Genomic DNA, 21,750 nt, shown 5'->3' on the forward strand with positions numbered 1-21,750 from the left:
GATCATGACAGACCTGAAGTGGGGCTAGGATGAAACACTGTTGTGACTGAAGCCCATCTCTTGTGGCCCTGAGTGAGACCCTTGGGGGCTCTCCTGGGTTGCAGTGATCTCCCTGTTCTGGGGCCTCTCTGAGCTGGGAACTCTTCCATTTTCTGCCCTCAGAGAATCCCCAAAGGATGGGTCCTGGGCCAATCCTCCTGCTCCTCAAGGCTCTGCCCTTCACACAGTGAAAAAAACAAAGGCATCTGAAGTGAGAACTATTTTGGTTAGAACTGTTCATGTACCTGCAGGGCTGTGATCTAATTAGCAACAGGGAGATGTGTTGGGATGACTCTTGTGACTGGAGTGTTGGAATGGAAGGATACAGGCAGGGGAGAAGAGAGGCAATGTTGCTCTTTATACCAGTGACCAGCAGAAGTGCATGGAGCTCCACCTGGGGATGAATGAGGAACTGACTGAGAGTTAAGGAAGTCAGGATTAGATGGAGGGCAGGGACAGGTGACATCACAGTGGGGGTCTGTGCAGGCCACCTAAGCAGGAAGATGAGCCAATGAGGGTCATCACAGACAAACAGGAATGGCCTCATGTTTACAAGCCCTAGTTTTCATGTGCGAATTCAACCACCCTGACATCTGCTGGGGGGAGAACCCAGCAGGGCACAGGCAATCCAGGAGCTTCATGGAATATACTGATGTCAACTTCCTTCTCCAAGTGGTAGAGGAGGCAGTGAGGAGAGGTGCTATGCCACCATATTCTCTCCAACAAGGACAGGCCAGTGGAGAATGTGAAGCTCAAGGGCAGCCTGGGCTGCATTGACCATGAAATGGTGGACATTGAGATGCTTGGGGCAATGACAAGGGTGAGAGGCAAACCCACTGTGCTCGACTTCAGGAGAGTAGACTTTGGACTCACATGGGATCTGCTTGATAGAGTCCTATGGGATAATGCCCTAGAGGGATGAGGAGCCCAAGAAAGCTGTAGCAATGGGGAACAAAACAACACAGAGCTCCTTATGCATCCGAAGGAGATTCCTTTATGACAGAAATCGCCCCTTTTTTATACCTTCAATCTGCACCTGACATACCGAAACCAAACTGAGACCTAACAAAAATTAACAGAAAGAGGGCACCCATTGGCTGGCTCAGCTGCAGTGCTGCTGCCCACGCATCCTGTCATCCTGTCAGCTCCCTGCTCATACACCGGCCACTCCTTCCTCCAGCCAATCAAGCTCACTCCCAGCTGTCACTCAGCTGACTCTCTCCTCACTCATAAAGCCTGCAGCTCTGCCTTTCCCACAGGGCCTTCTGGTGAGCATAAGCCTTAACAACTTTAACAGTTATAACCTGATATCCTACATCAAACTGTGAAAACTGTGAAAAATGTTTTTGTGATTCGTGTCAATTGGCAATGGAATCAGCAAATGCTTGTATCTGCTGTGTTGAAAGTGGATGCATTCCCTGGGATAGCTACAAAGAACAGTTTTGAAGCTTTCTGACCGAATAGCCAAATAAAGCATCAAAATAGAAGAAGAATAGTAAAACGATGAGGTAGCAAGACGACTGATGCTTAGAGTAAAATAGAGGAAGTTGTGGTAAAGCTAAAGGGATATTGCAACAAAGTGACTAAATGCTTACATATAAAAAAAAGCTTGATGCACTTGACAAAAATCATGTAGCAGACACCGGTAAGGCTTCCCTCCAGATGACCACAAGAAGGACAGGAAGCCAACGACCACCTGGAAAGATTATGAAATTTCTGATCCCAGTTTATTGATATTTGCTGATTCGGACTAACACAAGCACACTGGAAAATGTTTTGTAGGCTTAAAAACAGTATATATACTCTGGTGAACTTGTAGTGGTGTGTGCTGTTAGTGGAGCGGTGACTCCCCGGCCACCCAGTGCTGCTTGCTTTCTTTAAAATAAAAGATATAAAAATAAAAATCAGTTTGGCTGTCGAAATTTTATATCAAAACTGGTTGATATTAAGGGATCAGCTCTTCTGAACTCAGAAGCAATGTATCCCAACAAACACAAAGTCAGGCAGCAACACCAGGATGCCTGTATGGAACTGACAGAGGAAGTGGCTAAACACAATTCATCAATTTGAGAAGTTGTGACAGTCTGGTGAAGTTTTCACTGACTGGAAAATATCCCCCGCTTTTAAAAAGGGAAATATGGAAGCCTTGTGGAAGTACACCTGCGTGACTGACTGGCTGGTAATTCTCTAATTGTGACATCCGTCATGGGCCAACTGTTTCCAGTCAGATTGTATCTGCTGACATGTATGCTCTGTGCTTTGAAATGGTACAGTTTCCCGGTGCTGAGTCCCAGAAAACTGGCCTGAGACTTCTACTACTGACAGCTTTGATGAAATTTCAGGCTGGTGAATAAGGTTCTGCACTGGAAGGAAGAAAGTGCCAGATTTTAAAATGGACAATATTAGTGGCTGGGAGAAATGATCCTTCTGACAGCTGATCCAAATCAGAGTCATAAAAAAGGCAGGTACAAGATGCTCTTACAAGAAGCAAAGCTCATACTAATGAACAATCAGAGTGGGCTTGTGCTGAGGCATAGTAAAACCAACAAAGTGTTTGGTTCTAAGAGTACCTACACAGGATCATTCAGCCAGATCATATCTGACTGACAGGTTTTAAGTAGAGATTGGGATGAGGAATGAAGAGAGTGTTTCTGGGAGACTCTGTGAGGATTATATCTGTTTAATGGTTTTCTAAATGATATGGAAACAAGATTTGTGATTGACATGTAGTTATTGGAAAGGAAAACACAAAGTAGTATGAATCATTTAGCAAACTGAGTTCTTTCATCCAAACCATAGATGAAGGAATAGGTTTAGAGGCTGTATTTATGGAATTGTACCTTTAGGGTCTGGAGAAGCAAAGAACCTTGGATTGGGGGTAATACTTCCAGACTAATGGTACAGCAAAACTAATATTGCAAGGAGAAAAATATATTTATTTCTTATGTGCAATTGCTGTAGTGGATGCTGGTTTCCTCAAGCTTTACTTTAAAATGTCTTGTGTAAATTTTCTTCCCCTGGTTGCATACCTAACACCTTTCTTCAGTTTTGATTTAGGTAAAGGAGACACATAAATTAGTGTGCTCCTAGTGGTTTCCTAGTACCTAATAAAGGAAAATCCCATTCTTTTCTAATGCTTTTTTTCCTCTATCTGCATTCCCCAGGGAAAAACATGGTTACGTGATCGCTTGTCCTTTAACCTTCTGTCTATCATGGTGTTACTTTCCATAGATACTTTCCTCCTGCTATTGGTAACTATCTGCATCAGGCTGCTGACTTGTCTTTGGTACTCTTGGTCCCTTGGCATGCTCCTAATGGTCCACACAGTAAACCTCACAAGTATCTTCACCATACCTTTTTTGAACAATAGAAAGTATTGTGGTGACTCATCACGTTGCACAAAAGCTGAGAAGTCTTATTTTTCCTCTGACCTGGGGTATTCCAGCACTGTCCTTTTGTTATCCCACACTGTGTTCCCACTGCAGGGTGGCTGGTGCAGCTTGGGAAGTGCTGTGGAGTCACAGAGTGAAGCCCTGAGCTGCAGATGTTCCTGCTGCAACCAGCTCTCCAGGGAAGCTGGCGAGCCTCGCTGTTGATGCCTCTGGTGACTTCAATCCCTTGCTTTTCTGGGCTATGTCAGGGTGCATGGTGACAGCCAACCCTATCTATTGTCACTAGTGCTATAGAACGGTGAATTACTGGATACTGCCTACACTTGCCAAGACAAGAAGGAGATATTAGCTTGGCAGAAGTGGTATTTTCAGGCAATCTATAATCATAAATACCAAATAGAATACAAAATCTGAAAAACTGGGGTTAATAGGGAGAAGGTAAGCAAGTGTGGGCTGTTGCCTGGGAGGGGATGAGAGTAGTAAAGTAGAATTTGGAAGTAAAAAGAGGGGATATACAGGAAAACAAATGATGGAGTGGGGATTACTGTGCTGCTGAGCAACCCCACACTGGATCTCTCTGCCTCAGGAAAGCACAAGCATGACAATCTGTTGGTTTTCACCCCTTAAAGAGAAACCAAGGCCAAAGTTAACTGAGTTGTTGAACTCCAACATTCACTGCAAAAGCGTTTGTAAAGGGAGGCAATTATTTATTTTTATCCGTTTTTTGCAGAGGACTAAACAGGATTTTTTTTTTTTTTCCGTTGGAAACGGCTGGTGCTGCTGTGCCTGTGTCCGTTGAAGCGCAGTGCCGGAGAACCCAGAAGAGTCCGGGGATCCCTGAGCTCAGGGCACTGCCTGGTTATCAGTGCTCTATTCAGTCAAGCCAAGGACAAACACAGCACGCGGCATCGGCTCTCAGGAATCTTTCATTTTTATTCTGCAACTTGGTCGTACGTCAAGAGTTTAGGACCAGCTCTCAGGGTTGTTTTGCTCCTCAGAAGTTCAGCGCTCTCCCCGAGTCCCGGTTCCCTCAGCAACAGCCCCCAGCGGCCCCGCCCGGCGCACGCGCCGTCCGCCTCTGCGCGCGACCCCGCCTTCCCCGTGCCGCCCCGCCCAGCCCCGCCCCCCAGCGGCGCCGCATCGCGGCGGCCATTTTGTGCGGCTGCGGTCGGTGCGCGGGGCTCGGCGCACCGCGGGCCCGGGCGGGGTGGCTCCGTTCTAACCCCTTTTTCCCGTACAGATCCCTCGGTAAGAGCGCGGCGGCGCCCGGGCAGGCCGGGCCGCCTGCCCGGTCCCCGCGGGCCCGCGGCGCGGCGGGGAGACGCGGGGAGGGAGGCCGGGCGGGCGCGTCCCCGCGCACAAAGGGCCGGGCCGGGCCGGGCGGCGCCTCCCGCCTGCGGCCCCGGGGCGCCGAGCGGGGCCGCTCGTGCCGCGCTGCGGCCCGGCGCGCTGAGGCCCGCGGCTCGGGCCGGCCCCGGCCGCTCCCCCGTCCGTGGCTCCCTCTCGCCGCCCGCGCACGCGGAGCTGCGCGGGCAGGTGAGTCTGTGCGGGCCGAACGCAGGCGCCACGGGCCCGTCCGGCGGGGGCGGCCGAGTGACCTTGCGGCGGCACCGGGGCCCGAGCCGGGGCACGGGCCGCAGGGCGGGGGCTGTGCCGGGGCCCGAGGCGAGGATTTGACGGGTCCGGAGCGGCGCCCGGCGAGCCGGGTGCGGGGAGCTCTGCGGTCCTGTTGGCGGCGCGGGGCCCCGGCGTGTCTCGATCCCGGGGATGCTCAGGCGGGGCAGCTGCGCCTTGCCCCGCCCCGCCCCACGGGACGAAGCGAGGCAAGCACTCCACACTTCCCGGGGAGGAAGGTCCCCGGTGTCTGCGGCGCTGCCAACGCTCGTCGGGGGTACCCTATAAACACCAGCAGAGTTGCTGTTCAATAAAGTCTCTTCTGCTAGTGAAAATCAGCTCCGCTAAAAAAAAACCCAAAACAACCAAACAGCAACAACCAGCCAAACAAAATACCACCCCGCTCCCCCAAAATCTCTAAGCAAAAAAAAAAAACAAAAAAACAAAGAAAAAAAAAAACCCAAAAAAAACAACAAAAACCAAAAAACCAACACCTTAAAGCCACCCTTCCCAGAAAAAAAAAAGAAAAAAAGAAAAAAATTAGCTTTCAAATGAGCCCTGGAAATACACAGTCTGAGTTTTCTTTTGAAAAAACCTCATGGCTCTGGTTTTACTCCCTCTTAAACTTATCTGTTATTCTTAGTGGTTTACTTCCCCACCTTGATCTGCTAGGGTTAGGCAGGCAAGTCGGCTGGTTGTTTCCTTGGTGGATTCCTCTGGTTTAATAATTTGTTGTGCATCCAGTGGATGCTGGACCTTTCTGTACAGCGGACAGGGTGTTGTGGAATTTCTCTGGAGAACTCCCAGAGATGCAGTGCCAGCTCTGTGTGGGAACACCTGTGCTCTAGCCGGTGCTTGTCTAGTTAATGTGCTCTTGTGTATTCTGTTGATTGGAAAGGTTATTTTTGCCTACAGAAGGCATGGATGGTTTTCTATAAGGTTGAGAGATGTGACACTTGAAATGGAAAGTAGATGGTATTTGGTGGAGAAGTTAAACATAGCAGAGTGGAGTTTTGCACCTGTTCTGAATGCTGCCTGGTTTTGTTTGTGTTGTCTTAGTCCATTGCAGATGTTCAGATTGTTTTCAGCGTTTTGATGAGGAACCTGGTTGCTATACTGGAAATCCATCTAATGATTTAGGTTTTTCTTCTAAATGGGAAGTTCCGTGTGCATGAAAGATTTATCTGCTGCTTGGAGCAGGTGTGGTTTTGCATGAAACAGTTTTTCAGGTGATTGCATTTCTTTCTTTGTAAACTGCTGGTTGACACTGCTATACATGAAAGTATATAGTTGAGTCCTTCTAATATAGGATTGCATGTTTCTCTTAAAGGTCTAATAAACAAAAGTCTTATTTTTCTAAATGCGTTTGCCATTTTAATGTAAGTGTAGTTTTATCTTTCTCACTTGTAAGATCTCACTTGTAAGTCTACCATTAATGTCCTAGATAGTTATGTTTGTTTTAATTCTCTTAGGGAGTTTGTGAAGGGTTTGGTAGTACTTCTTGCTCCAAGTTCACTTTGGTAATGATGCTTGTAACTGAAACCAGGTTGTTGGGGTTGTGTGAGAAGGAGGCAGTTAATCTGTTCTTAGTGAGATTCATTCCTCAATGGCTTTCCAAAGAATCACAGTTTTAGTGTGGTCTGCCAAGTAATGAAAGAACAAAGGTTTTCCATCCCATCTTTAAATACAAAATACATGTGTTGCCACTTAAAATGCTTGGCTTTTTTGTTGAGTTGTGAACCTGGGAAGATAATTTTTTTTACAGGGATGAAAAAAATGGGCATTTGATGAGGATTTGGGTAATGAAATGGCAGATTACAAATGAAAGTAGAGTATCTTACCGGAGTTCTTGCTGTGTGCTCTGTGGAGTTGACTGCATAGATACGGCTGTGAAATGTCACTTAGTTTCACCCAGCTAGTGTGACTCGAAGAATTCTTCATGTGCAGCTCTAGGGTGGTTTTCTTAGGCATGGCTTACTCTACCTTACTTTGTTCAAGTAAGTAGATGCACAGTTGGAGGAAGGAATACCATTATTGATGGAGCAAGGGTTTGGTAAAATTCAGGACTTTCAAGTATTTTACTCATGTTCTTTGCCTTTGAAAGAGAGATTTGTTCACCTATTGGTGATGGGAAAATTTGGAAGACTCTTTAAATGCTTTCTGGCTTTTTCTGTATTCTTTGTGGAAGGCATCTTTATGTCTTCAAACCATACAAAAGCTCTACAATGCAATTACCAGTAAGTCATATAGAGATAATGTATAGAAAATGCACCCTTTTGATTCTTTTATGTTGCAGTGCCTTGTGGTGGTTGCAGGTTTGAAATTCTGTGTATACAGTTCTTTGTGGACTGTTACTGCTGTTGTGTTGCCTGCATTGATTTTTGCCTCCATTTATTCTTTATTGCAGTCTAAAAGTTGGTTTTAATTGGTTGCCCACAGGATTGGCTTGGCTTCTGCTACTTGTTAAGAAAAAACATCTGTATTTGCAGGTAAGAGATTTTGAATTGAAGACTTTTTTATATGCATATTGAGTATATCCTAAGAAACACATGGAGCTTTTGGAATCTGTAAATTTATCAAGTCTCAAAAGACTTGAGTCCAATAATCTGTAGCTTGTCTACTTACCACTGGTGATGGTGGTTTTGGCACTGTTTTTCTTGTAAACAGAATTTTTTGCCAAACTAATGTTTTGTTGTTTCATCAGCATGTGGTAGTCTGGAACACTCTCCTGTTTATTTTGCACTGTTGGAAAATGCAGTTACTTTGCTGCAAGCCACAGGTCTGTGTGTTTGTAACTGTTGGAGTGTAGAAGCGTACATCAATTGGTTCTAATTAGGTTTTGCAGCACTTAAAGGGGTCAGATAGTTTTGAATTGGCTCCAAGATGACTATAACAGGTTGATTTTAGCCTTAAGTAAAAGACAAAACTGTAGTTTGCAGTTTTAACTTTTGTGAGACAGTCTCATACTTAAAATTCCTCCTACAGTACCAGTGTTCCTGAAGTTCTTAGTCTTCATCCAAGAATTGCCAAATGTATTTTTGTGTATGTGTATATCATGTGGGTATTGTGGGTATCCCAGAGGCTAGGATGAATCTTCTGAACTTTTCTATTGCAAAATCCATACATCTTAGAAGGCTAATCTGGTGTGCTTACAAATTTATATGTATGACCCAAATTATTACTATTTTAGTAACTAGCACATTGATGAGATAAATAGTATTGTCATCTTTTACACCTTTTTTTCCAGTGTAACGTCAACATTTTTAAAGATAGTTCTGTCAAGACATGTTAAAATTCATCAAATGAGTTGAATCAGGTTGGTTGTCAGCAGCCTGTAAATCTCCAGCTTTGATCACGACTTGCTAATGGGGATGGATTGTCCATAGTACACTCCTAGGATGTTGTCTTTCCACAAATATATGAAACACACAAAATGGCAATAAAACCCACTTTTGCCTTGAAGTACCTTTTTGTACTAGGAGAAAAGCAGGCAGCCTGAGAACTGACAGCCCAACAAAAAGCCTTCAGTGCCTGCTGAACTGATGTGCGGCCTGTTTTGTGTCTGAAGTTAATGTTGCCTCTGCATGTGCTGGTCTTTGCAAGTGAACAGTGAAAGATTTGAGCAGGCTTTGCATTTTCATTACTTGGAAAATTTGAGCAAGTGGGTTATTGTCTCCTAAGTGCATTTTGGAAAAAATGTAGTTTGTGAGTGTTTAGAAATTTAAAATTTGGCCCTTTTGATCCTTGATATTTTTCTGTAAATAACAGAACTGACACTAATACTTTGTCTAAGTATCAAAATTCTGAAAAAATGAAGCAGCTGTGTTATGTGTTCCTTTGTTAAAAATATTTGCTTAGTCAAGTTCTTAAAATTCTTTTTATTCAGACCATGTTATTGTCAGCTCTTGCTTAATATTAAGCGAGCATTTGCTTAATACTCTGCATGGAATTAACTACACTGAAGTCATTGCAGATAATTTTTTAGTAACTATATGCCTAAGCAGCTCTTCAGATTTTTTGTCAATAGTGATTTAGTGGGTCTGAATAGAGTACTTAGTAACAAGACTTCAAGTACTCTCTTAGCATTTATTATGAAGTTTTGAATTTAATGCAAAGCTGAAAGATTTGCATTATCCCAGAAGTTATGTAAATGTTCAAATGCTTGAACTCTTCTGTGACTTTATCTGTTGATTTGTCCTCTGGTCTGAAATAATTTATAAATGCAGTTATCTAGCAGGTGCCAGTTCTGTTAAAGAATATAAGGTGTTCCAAACCAGCAGACTTTAGTACAAGGTCTTCCCACACCTTCCCAAGTTGCCGTTGTTCAAGCAATGGCTATATCAGGTTGTCATCCCTTTTGCATTAAAGAAATAGCTAAAAGTAGTCTCCCACTTAACACAAGACGCTTAAAATGTCTTTAACTTCTGATACGTAAAAATTTCTGAAACTAATTTCTGTGTATAATAGGTAGTAGAAGAAATCTAAATCTCCTGGCAAGATTTGCTTTTAGTAGTATTCCGGTTTTCAAAGCATAGGTGCCAAGCCAGGGATACTTTTATACCGCTTGCTTGCCTCAGGATCATCTAATTCAGAAGCAATCCTGTAGCACAACATAAACCTTGGGTTTACAATACGCTTTAATATAGCTTCTTTAAAGGAGGCAGAATTTTCATTTTAACTTTAATTTCAGAGATTGTCATCAATGCTAGGCAAATTTAAAATAAAACAACAGAATCATTATAAACCACTGCTTTTTAAAACAGTGCAAAAAGTCTTAGATATGTTTTTAGATGTTTTAGATACCATAGGTCCTTACTTTGACTTGTGGTTTTTTTTCCTCATGGGCAAGTTATTTCGTTGTTGGAAAATGATTGGGCAATGAATTTTATTTTCAGATTAAATATAATTCCGCTATAAGAACTAAAAGCAAGGATGTTGCTCCTGTTGTCTCACCATGGAGATGAGAAAGTTGCTTTCAAAAAAAATTGTCCCTGAAGCTTAGTATATAGTATAAGCCTTTCTGTTGCTGTCTTTCCTTGGTGGAATAGAGATTTTCTTAATAGTGTTTTTTCTTTTTTTAAAATCTTCTTATGTTACGAACTGCAAGTTCTAGTCTCTGTTTCAGGATGGTGTAGTAAGGAATCCAATATTCATGCACAGTGTGACTAGAGCAGCAGAGCTGACTTTGTGCAAATGGGCTTGTTTGCTGTTTCCTTGAGGGAGAAAAGTCCTCCACACTTTTCTGGTGTCTGGTGATAGTCATGGGGCAATGCCCTGTAATACCCCAGCATGTTGCTTGAGTTCATTAATGTGTTGAAGAATTTAGCTCTGGTGTGTTGGTCAACAGAACAAAATACTTAAGGACTCATTTTAGTAATCTGATGTTCCATTACGCAAACAAAAGAATTGCTGCTTCTTCACCCCATAGAAGAATTGTTACTCTTGTTTTCATAGCCTTGTTTTCATTCAAGGCTGGATTCAGCCTTACCTGAATAAACTGTGGCTTTACCTAGTCATTCAAGACTTGTCTTCTCTAAAGTGTTTGGATGACCTGGACAAGCAAATGGAGCCAACTTAGAGATTTCACTGTATGCTGGGATATAGCTGAGTTGCTGGGAGACGGTTATTGATCGTGGTTGGTCAGAGCTTTGGTCGTGGCCGGGAGTCTTTGATGCATAGCTTTGTGGCGTTGCACTGGGGCATCTGGTTGGACTTGGTCTTTAAGGTCTTTTCCAGCCTAAACACTTCTGTGATTCTGTGATCTGGTTCATCCTTGATTTCAAATGCTGAGTTAACACTTTTGGTATGTGGCTTACAGGAGCCTTGGAGATCTTCCATACAGATACTGAACTGGCTTGTACTTAGGAAGTCAAAAAGTTTCAGAGATTAAGTGCCTCAAGTGCACTTAATAGCAATAGCATGGTGCTATTGCTGATGGTTTAGGATGAGAGACTGGCTTCTGAGATGTTGAATTGTGCTAATATTATTTAATATCATGCTTTCAGCCTTTGCTGAAGATTTGCATAATTGACAAGTATCTAGTTTCCTCTTTATCTTCAACTTCTGATATGACCTTGGACTTCTGAGGTCATAAGGTAACTGTTCAGATCTAGCTGTTCAGAATTACCTTAAGCATCTACTAATGCCAGCTGTGGAGATAAAATTCATTTACTTGTGTCTGAGACGTAAGGGGTCATGCTAGACAGCATATCTGCAACTTTAAAAAAAATACCTTGTTTTTGAAAATTGTAAAGGTCATATATCTATCTAGATATGCATAGATGTTAATTTAATTTAGATGAGGTCTCTATTGTCACAAAATGTCTTGGCCTAGTTTATAATAGCAAGCTTCAGGTCACCTGGACCTCTTGCCTTTTCTAGGAGAAAAAACATCAGATCAGTATAATATAGATACTCCCTGTCAGGATGTCTTGTGGGTTTCACAGTTGCTAGTTGTCCATAATGGGTTTTTGTTCTTTACCAGCCAGCCCACTGTTATATTTGTAGTTGTCTTCACCTGGCAGGAGGTAAAATCCTTCCCCAAATTAAAGGGAACTGTTTGTTTCCCATAGCTGTGCAGAATTTTTCAGCCACGTTGTAAGGTACAGTGGATACCATATGAGTGTATAGTAAATTAATTTTGTTTTGTGTGGCTAAAATACTCCTTTTCCTTACGTTCCATTAATTATTGAACTACTGATGTAATAGTTCTGATTTTTGATGTTCCTTTTTTTTTAACTGACATTTGCGGATATTAGTATAACAGCTATTTTGGAATTTCTAGTGCAAAATGTATACTGATTATGTTGGTAAATGTTTAATACTTCAGTCTGTATGAAGTAAATAAACATGAATAAGGAACTTGGAATATAAACCGCTTAATCTTTGCAAGATGTTATTAGGTGTATAAAAACAAATATAGTAGATGGTGTCTGTAGGTAATTGCATGGTGTCACGAACAGTAGTCTGACATAGCCGTTGCCTTTTCTCATCTGCAGGTGTGTGTTGTTTCAGCGCAGCATGGCTGTGGTCATCCGCTTGCAAGGTCTCCCGATTGTGGCGGGGACCATGGACATTCGCCACTTCTTCTCTGGATTGACCATTCCCGATGGGGGCGTGCATATTGTAGGGGGTGAACTGGGTGAGGCTTTCATCGTTTTTGCCACTGATGAAGATGCAAGGCTTGGTATGATGCGCACAGGTGGTACAATTAAAGGGTCAAAAGTAACGTTGTTGCTGAGCAGTAAAACTGAAATGCAGAACATGATAGAGCTCAGTCGTAGGCGTTTTGAAACTGCCAATCTAGATATGCCACCAGCAAATGCTAGCAGGTCGGGACCACCACCTAGTTCTGGAATGAGTGGAAGGGTTAACTTACCTACTACTGTACCTAACTTTAATAATCCTTCTCCTAGTGTAGTAACTGCTTCTACTACGGTGCATGAAAGCAATAAAAACATATCCACATTTTCTACTGCCAGTATCGGCACTGCACCTCCAAATCTTGGGAGTACTTTTGGTAGTCCAACATTTAGCTCAACTATACCTAGCACAGCATCCCCAATGAACACAGTACCTCCTCCACCAATCCCTCCTATCCCAGCTATGCCATCTTTGCCACCAATGCCTTCTATTCCCCCTATACCTGTTCCACCTCCTGTACCCACACTGCCTCCTGTTCCTCCAGTTCCTCCAATACCCCCTGTGCCCCCTGTACCTCCAATGACACCTCTGCCTCCCATATCAGGAATGCCTCCTATGAATCCTCCACCTGTAGCACCCTTACCCACTGGAATGAATGGGTCTGGAGCAGCAGTGAATATGAACAGCGGCTTGAATCCATTGTTTATTGGTCCCATGAATCCTGTAAATCCTATCCAGATGAATTCTCAAGGTAGTGTCAAGCCAATTCCCATCAATCCAGATGATTTGTATGTCAGCGTTCATGGAATGCCCTTTACTGCAACAGAATCTGATGTGAAAGACTTTTTCCTTGGGCTCCGTGTGGATGCAGTCCATATGCTGAAGGATCATGTAGGTCGAAATAATGGAAATGGACTAGTTAAGTTTTTTTCTCCTCAAGATACATTTGAAGCACTGAAGCGAAACAGAATGCTGATGATTCAGCGCTATGTTGAAGTTAGTCCTGCAACAGAGAGACAGTGGGTAGCTGCTGGAGGCCACATAACTTTCAAGCAAACCATGGGTCCCTCTGGGCAGGCACATCCTCCTCCCCAGGCTCATCCTAGGTCCAAATCTCCCACTGGACAGAAAAGGTCACGGTCAAGATCTCCCCATGAGCACGGTTTCTGTGTTTATTTGAAAGGTCTTCCCTTTGAATCGGAGAACAAACATGTGATAGATTTTTTTAAAAAGCTGGATATAGTTGAGGACAGCATTTATATAGCTTATGGACCTAATGGGAAGGCAATTGGGGAGGGGTTTGTTGAGTTTAGAAATGAAGCTGATTATAAAGCAGCTTTGTGTCATCATAAGCAGTACATAGGGAATCGCTTCATTCAGGTACATCCAATTACTAAAAAGGCAATGTTAGAAAAGATAGATATGATTCGTAAAAGATTGCAGAACTTCAGCTATGACCAGAGAGAAATTCTGATGAATGCTGAGGGAGAATCAGGCTTGCCAAAACTGTGTGCGCATATATCTAATATTCCATACAATATAACAAAAATTGAAATACTTCAGTTTCTAGAGGGACTGGCAGTAGAAGAAAACTCTGTACAAATTCTTGTTGATAATAATGGGCAAGGTTTAGGACAAGCACTGGTTCAGTTTAAAGCTGAAGATGATGCTCGTAAGGCAGAACGCTTGCACCGTAAAAAACTGAATGGAAGAGATGTTAATTTGCGTTTGATAACTGTAGAAGAAATGAGAGATATTGAGAGAAACCCAGCGTCTCAAGGAAAAAAGATCCTGAAAATACCAATCCAGGGAAATGCACCTGTGCCAGGAGCACAGGGCCCTGGTGGAGATGAGCATGCCTTCTTGGGGGGAAATGCTAAAGACACAAACAATGGTCCTCCATTTAATTTCCCTGGTAACTTCAGTGGGTCTAGCACATTTGGTCCCCCTTTACCACCACCTGGAATAGGTGGCTTTCCTGATTCTAGACCAGGAATACCCACAGTTGCAGCTAGTGTTTTACCTGGTGCAAGTATTGAGGTACCGGGTTTTGCAGGTGGTCCTGCTAATTTGAGTGGACCAGCAGGTTTTGCAGGGGGTCCTCAGACATTTGGTAATGGTCCTGGCAATTTAAGTGGGCCCCCTGCCTTTGGTGCTGGTCCTCCAGCAATTGCTAGCAGTCTTGGACATTTAAGTGGACCTCCAGGGTTTGGACCTGGACCAGGAAACATACATATTGGTGGACCTCCAGGTTTTGGAACAGGGTCTGGGAAGCCAGGGCCAACTGTCATTAAAGTGCAGAATATGCCCTTTACCGTTTCGGTGGATGAAATTTTGGATTTCTTTTATGGTTACCAAGTGATCCCTGGTTCCGTGTGCTTAAAATACAACGAGAAAGGCATGCCCACTGGAGAAGCAATGGTTGCATTTGAGTCTCGTGATGAAGCTATGGCAGCTGTTGTTGATTTAAATGACAGGCCTATAGGTTCCAGAAAAGTAAAACTTGTATTAGGGTAGCTGTTCATCAAGTAGTTGTAGAATAGATATTCATAGTGCTGTGACAAATGCATCTGGATTGGTTTTTATAGTATTTCCAGGATAGAACCTGTGGATTGTTTAAATTGTAAAACAGATGGGTTTTGATAAGACAGAGCACTGGGTTAGCCATTACATGAGAAACACTGCAAGGAGAGAGGTGTGGTGGATTTTCCTCGTACAAATATGTGGAGAAGCTGGACAGATTCTTATTCGTCATAAAAGTTTGGTAAACTCTTCTGGACACAGTGCTTATTGAGAAACTGAGATTGGTTTGACATAGTTTTGGATAAGGGAAATAGATGAAGTCAGTGAAGCTCTTCAGTGGTGTTCTTGTAAGCCATTGTAAATTAGATAGCTATTTTTAGATTTGGTTAAAAGCTGGCTGAATTTGCTTTGTTCACAGGTCAAAGCTTTGTTTAAAGTCCTGATTTTATTCTGCAACTGAATGAATTCTCAGTGTACACAGATCAATTGTTTTGTGTATGTATCTTTCTTTTTTCCAAAATTCTCACTGTATGAACAGTTGAATTATGCCCTTTGCTGATATGTCTACCAAACTAATTCCTATGAGTATGAGCAGAATCGTTCTGTAAAATTCAAGCTGTTCTGTGTGGTATAACCTTTAGTTATTTATATATTGCAATTATAACTGTGCAGAATAAGACTTTTGCCACAAGTATAGCTAACCTCAAACATAAATCATGAGAGTTTTATAGTACATTTTAAATGTTTTCAGTTGAAAATAAGAATTATTGTTTAAGTAGCTTGATTTGTTAGGATTACACAAAACAGTGGAGAAAGGATCTTTGACACTAGTTGGATATTAGTGTTTCTCACATGTCTCTTGAACTCCTCACATAGAGTCTCTGCTAAGAGAACAAAAATGGTGATTATTAGTAGAAGATTGGAGTCCAGATAAAGTTTTAAATTAGGTTATAATGGAAGAAACTTGTATATTCAGCAACTCTGTTGTGAATTACTGTTGTGGGTGAATTCAGAGATAAAATTTATTTTTCTCCAAAACTTGAAAGTACTGAGTTTACTATATATTTTTGCAATAAAGTTGTGCTGTTGTATTCAAAGTTTGTAAAGAATTGCCATTTTCTTTGTTGTGCAGTGAAACCTTCCATGGAAAAACAGAGAAATGGAAAGGAAGTAATTACGCAAGTGAAAAGTAGAATTTTTTTGGTTCATCCTTGCTTGGCTTATGATAAATTTTAAGACTTGGGCATTGCCTAAAAAAAAAATCCTGCTATTCCCTGCAAATCATTGTACTTAAACATAGTAAACTTCAAACTATTTTTGGTTTTTTTTTTTTGACAAAGAAGAACAGTGCTTTTTGGTGTTGCATACCATGGAACACTGAAGTGTATGGGCAGGCAAAATTGAGAGGTGCAAGTGGCAACAGTTTTATTCATGTGGTGTGTAGGAGAGATTTGCAAACCAAACCTGTGCAGCGCTGCTTCCTGAGAGGATTTCACAGTACAGGAATCCATGGAAGGATTGTATAAAGGTGTACTTCAATAAAGAAGCGGTTGCATTACACAGATGCTTCTGTAATTCATTAGCATAATTTTGTTTTGACAGATTACTAGGTGGTCCCAACTTTGGAAAAGTCATGTGATTTGTATATACTGTTTAAAATTAAGCCTCCTGTTAATAAAACTGTCTGTCTCTGAAGCTTCATGTTATGCATTTCAACAGTCTTTGGGAGTAATGTTTCAACAGCAGATCTTTGTTTCTTTTTTTTCCCCGACAGTCTGAAAGTACTCTTCCTAATGTCAGAAAGATGTGTGTGATTAGGAGTCAAGTCAGTTTATTTTAAAATTTTCTCTTTGTTTTTTAAGCAACTTTTATTAAAGTTTCATACTATATTGGAGTTTTTTGGGTGCTTGTTTCTTCATGTTTCACATTAGAATAAAATTACTGAAAAGGAAAACTTGGCTTCATTGTTCACAGAATTGATTTAAGATATTAGTGTGTGTTGACTCACCAAAACTGGTGATAACTGCTTTTTCAAGTTCAAATGCATCACAACAATGCTTGCCTTGTTGTGAAATGTAATTAAACTACAGGTGTCTGGAATTAGATACACAGATCTGTGTTACTGTCTTTTGATTTCACATCATGATCCTCTTGGTAATGGATCCAAGGCTTCTAGTGTTTGGGATAGACACAGCATACGCTGTGAAACATGCTTGTGTGCCTGTTCCTTTGGAATTGCTAAAAGTGCAGGTTTGTTTTGGAAAGCTTTTTTCTGATTCTTGATTTTTTGGTATGATCTAAAGATGTTTAAATGCTTATCTAAAAAAAAAAAAAAAAGCACGAACCAGAAAGCCATGGGTGTTGGGAATGTTGACTTGGATGGAATGTTTAAATGGAGGATTTGGGGAGGGGCAGGGGCTCTTCATTTTGCCAAGCAGTTGATTCTCCTTATCTTTTAGCATAAATTTGTAAATATCCCCTCTTCCTGAAGAGTAGGCTCTTGGAAAAAAATAGGAAGTCATAGCATGCTTAGGTTTTCTGTATCTGTAAGAAACAGTACATCAACTCAAATAGTTACAGTTGATCCTTAAAACAAAAATAGAGAAAAGTTCATTATCAAGGGTCAGTGCAAACTCTTTACTGTAACAATGTGATTTCATGTTAGCCTTAAGTAGCCTTAAACTGCGTGTTATGCTAAATTATGAGCAATACCTGTAGACTATATATCTAGAGTTCATAAAATTGCTTACTTAGCACTTGTCTATATTCATGACCAGCGTTAAAAACAGAGAGTAGGACCTCTAGGTCCCATCTCCAGTGTGGAAGGTATGAAACTGCCATTGGATATAACACCCCAAGCTGATTGCTAGCAAGAGGTAGCAATAGACAGAATCAGCTGATGGCTCCTGCTCAAACCCTCAGTTGTTTTTTAACCTTGATGCCTTGAAGGAAGTTAACATCCTTGATGTCCGATTTCTCCAAATAATGGCAAGAAGGTACTTGTGTTTATATAACTGACTAAGTTGGTGTTTTTAGCAGTTCCTTATGTGTGTCTACTGTGAAAAAAAAAGTTGTGAATGTAACATTTTACCACATGTTTTGTTTAATGTATGGGTTTTTTCCCCCATCCTAAATAGAAATGAATGCAATTAGTCAATGATAAAATTGTGACTTACATGAAAGAACTTCAGTAGCTGGGTGACAGTGTGACTTAGTATTACCAAATTTCAAGCAATTACCCATTAATGTCACAGTCAGATTTTGTTGGCATTCTGTAATATCAGCATTAAAAGCAGTTCTTTACCAATGTATTGTTGCTATGGTCTGAAAGTAGATTTATGAGAGGTTTAAGGCTTTGTAGGTTTAAAGAAACCTGAAGGATGCTTTATTTTAAGTAGCATTCCTTTCACAGCATGTAGTATTTTCCTTGAGTGTCTATGCTCTGAATTTGTGTTGTGTGGAGAGAAAGGTCGATGCAAAAATGAAGACTGTAGTTGTGTAGCAGATGACATTGAAGGTCTGCCTTGTAAAAATACATGTGCTTCTCAGTTCCACATTGCTCATGCTGTCCCTGAAGTCATTGCCTATACTTGGTGAAATCAGCAGCTTGTTTTGCTGAGAGTATTTTGGAGTGCTGAAGACTGTAGACTCCACAAAAGAGTACGTTTCCAGTTTCTAGGCACACCAGTGGTGCGTTAAATGTAAATAATGATCGTGGGTTCTTTATTTTGTTTCTCCTTAGTCTTCTGCTGTGGTGGTTCCTAAGTTGCTGCTTCTCGTAGCAAGTGCTGTTGGCCCTCGTCGGGTTGTTCAGCAGCACTGAACTGTGTTGGCCTTCTGATCTGCAAAACTGAAACTACTGTGTATTATGGACCATTTAAAACCTCTGGCTGTCCAATGGACCACTGTTTGAGAGGAGTTGGTTTAGGTTCATTATTCAGATACACGGATTAGACCCTGAAACAAAGGATTGCAATTCCTGTTCAATATGGACTCTAGTGAAAGAAGACAACTAGTTGCTATATTTGCTTATTGGTTGGAAAGAAGCAGTTTTGAAACTGGACCTATTAGGAAACATATAGTTGGAGTTCAGGGAAATATACAAATCAGATTTATGTCAGTTTGCTGCTTTAGATGTGCGTGTCTTTGAAAAGAAAATTAGATGCTAAATTCTGTTGCTGTAAGGTTTTCCATAAACTCTGCTTTGGTCTGGAGACAGAGTTGCCAAATACATTTGGTTATCTTTGCTCTTTTCCAGGTTTGCTGATGCTCCTTGCTGCTCTGTGGCTGTATTTTTTTTCATGGCTTTGGGAAAACTGATCTAGAGTTTGTGTACAGAGGGAGAGGAAGGGAAGCTGTTTAATGCTTCTGCAGGAAGAGTAACTTCAAAGTGTTCTCTTCCTATCTGTTTTTTTTCAGTGAGAATGTGATTGCAGTTCAAAGATTTGTTTTTTCCACAGTCTGGATTTTTCCATGGAATGAAAACCTTTTGGTTGGTAGTACGCACATTGATTTGTGGCTGTGTACTGAAATCCACCTCTCTTTCCCTAACTCATGATCAGGTAGGTCTAACTGTGGCTAGTTTTCTATACAGTTGACATTAGTAATTTTCTTGGAGCTTTGCTACTATGTGGAGTGTTTGGGTGCTGTTTGTGCAAGGAGTGTTTCCCACCTCCCTGACCTGGATACTTTTCACTCCTGGCTATAAACACCAACAGGAAAAAAAAAAAGCAGCCCTAAAAATGTTCTTTTTCGGTAGCTCCAGCCTGAACATGGGTGTCAGATGGTTTGGCTGTGACTCCTTTCACTTGCTGGTATTCACTTCTGTGCAGATTCCTTTGTTACCATTCTGGGTTTGTTTGTGTGTTCACAGCATGGCAGCTTTGGAGAGAATTAGCCAGATGAGTTCTACTGAGTTCCTTTACTGCTTCTGCAAAGGCAAAGCTTACTCATTTGTGGCTATCTTTCTTGTGTGTTCTCGTGTCTACAGCCTGAAATTTAAATGGTCTTACTAGTTGCTTCCCAAATACCTTAGGTAAGCTTTCAGAAACAGGGAATGTGTTTTCTTTCAGCATGAGTCTGAGTTCCACAAAATCAGTTTGTAACTCTATATTTGCTATTATCACACCAGCTTCACCATTTTCCTCAACTTTTGAGTGCTTTTGCTATGAATCATCAGTGAATTAGACCTGGTTGATCATAGCCAGGAAAGACTTTGGGGTCTGGAGTGGGGATTGCCCTTATGGTGCACAGTACACAGGAGTGTTAATTTAATTCCCATGTAAAGTTTAAAACCAAAAAGAAAGGACTTTTAAGGCTTGGACAGGGAAAATAGCAATTAATCCTGCCTAAAACTGTCTCTGGCATAGTGTGGCCTTTTGTGCTGGTCACTACTTCAGGAAGGCTGGTGACTCTTTCAACTCTGCATGTTGTAGTTACAGTATGGTTAAACAAGGAATTGGTTGGATTGTACAGCTCTGATTTCTGACCATCTGAAGGAAGGTGGAACTTCCAGCTAGCAATTTCAGAGTTAGTTTACTGTTGACTGTTTTCCATTGAATGTGACTATGTGGATGTAGCACTGTTCTATCTGACTGTAGAAAGCTTAGAAATGCTTTCTGGTCACTTAGGCAGATTTGGGGAGGAAAACAGTGATATAGTCAGAACCTAAACTACTTCAAGAATTCCTTTTAAATTATTTTGTTTGAGTGCCTTTTATGATGAAATTCATAGGATCTCTGTTATTAAAATTTGAAGCCTCTGTGTAACACTCATTTGTTTAGTGACCTTGCTATGGTGGCATTTGCCAGAATGTGCTTTCTCAATGAGCTTTTAATGAAACTTCTTTGTTTTCAGCAGTATAACCAAAGCATTGCTACTTCTTTTGACAGGAGGATGGATAGGGATTTTGGAAAGTCCTTGCTTGTTTGATCAGGAAGCTGAGCTCTGAAGGGAAAATGATGGTTGCCAATACCTTTTCATTATTGGGCAGATGTGTCAAATACAATGGCAGAATTTATAAACCATGTGTGTTTGAGCAACACTAGTGCAACCAGCTGTAAAAGTGAAGAGGCTAATTAAAAATAACATTAGACACTGGCAGTTCACTGGCTGAATGTACGGAAAACCCTGTTGCTTAAGGAGGGGAGGCAGAGTTATTAAATATCACAAATTCATCTGCTTAGCATTCCCCCACTAGATTTCAGCAGTGCTGCAGAGCCAGTTTTCTGTGTTGCAGGTCCAGTCTTATATTAATACATGAGAGTGTTTTTAATAGCACTTAGAGCTCTCCAAATATTGACTTGAGTGCTTTTGGGAGGTATGTGTGCAGAGTGGTGGTGGTATAGCTAATTTGTCTCTCAGTAACCGGTATGCAAGTGGCAGAATGTTTTCATCCTCATTTAAGGGAACTTCAACTTTATCATCAGAAATGAGGCATTAGGGAGGAAATTGGAAGGTTGAGGCCTTTCAAACTGTCATGCTTTAGCTATAGTGAAAACAACCAAGTGCTGATCTAATGAAGAATGGACATGGGTTCAGAAACTTCAGCACTGAGTTTGTGTGAAAAGGAGCACAATAAATCAGTGACTAAGTACTTACATTCTTAAACTGATCTGAAATGTAAATTCAGCTGTTATGATAGAATGTATGAGATAGGTAATTGATCTAAATGAGTTGCTGTTAAACAGTTAAACTTGAGCTCTGCAGAGTCTTATGTTTTCTTAGATTGTAAATAAGAATATTTTTGATGGTAAGTCTTTTTAAAGATTTTTTTTAAGACAACTGTAGTTGTTATCACTTAAGTCAGTGTGTATATTTTAACTGGATGCATTTCTTTAAAAAGCCTTTCAAGTATATGTGGAAAATTACTTGCACAACACCATGACCTACTTCACAAATGTCTTGAATTTTTTGAAGGCCTTTTTTGTCATCTGGACACTTAGCCCTAACAAATGGCACTTTTTCCTTGTGGTGCAAGCACTATATCATGCTACTTCTTTGAATGAGTAGGCAGTATTTGGCTACTTTAATGTCTTCA

At 41.4% G+C, this 21,750-nt stretch overlaps 2 protein-coding genes across 5 annotated transcripts in view; both read left to right on the forward strand.

The window, feature by feature from the left end:
- The first annotated feature begins 3,632 nt into the window (after positions 1-3,632).
- On the forward strand, positions 3,633-16,605 carry RBM12 (RNA binding motif protein 12). Of its 4 annotated transcripts, none has more exons than XM_053993396.1 (4): positions 3,633-3,869; positions 4,162-4,679; positions 7,453-7,534; positions 12,044-16,605. In XM_053993396.1, the coding sequence occupies exon 4, from the start codon at positions 12,066-12,068 to the stop codon at positions 14,703-14,705; it is 2,640 nt and encodes an 879-aa protein (XP_053849371.1). In that variant the 5' UTR covers positions 3,633-3,869; positions 4,162-4,679; positions 7,453-7,534; positions 12,044-12,065; the 3' UTR covers positions 14,706-16,605. The 4 variants fall into 4 exon arrangements, with proteins under 4 accessions (XP_053849371.1, XP_053849375.1, XP_053849373.1 ...); XM_053993400.1 differs by having other exon boundaries at positions 7,485-7,534; XM_053993398.1 differs by lacking the exon at positions 4,162-4,679.
- CPNE1 (copine 1) overlaps positions 12,107-21,750 on the forward strand; it is a 37,288-nt gene continuing 27,644 nt past the window's right edge. Inside the window, exon 1 of the mRNA XM_053993401.1 lies at positions 12,107-12,186. The gene's annotated coding sequence lies outside the window, so the exon portion shown is untranslated. The remainder of the gene's footprint in view (positions 12,187-21,750) is intronic.

This window comes from Vidua macroura, chromosome 17 (genome assembly GCF_024509145.1).
Source record: "Vidua macroura isolate BioBank_ID:100142 chromosome 17, ASM2450914v1, whole genome shotgun sequence".
NCBI lineage: Eukaryota > Metazoa > Chordata > Aves > Passeriformes > Viduidae > Vidua > Vidua macroura.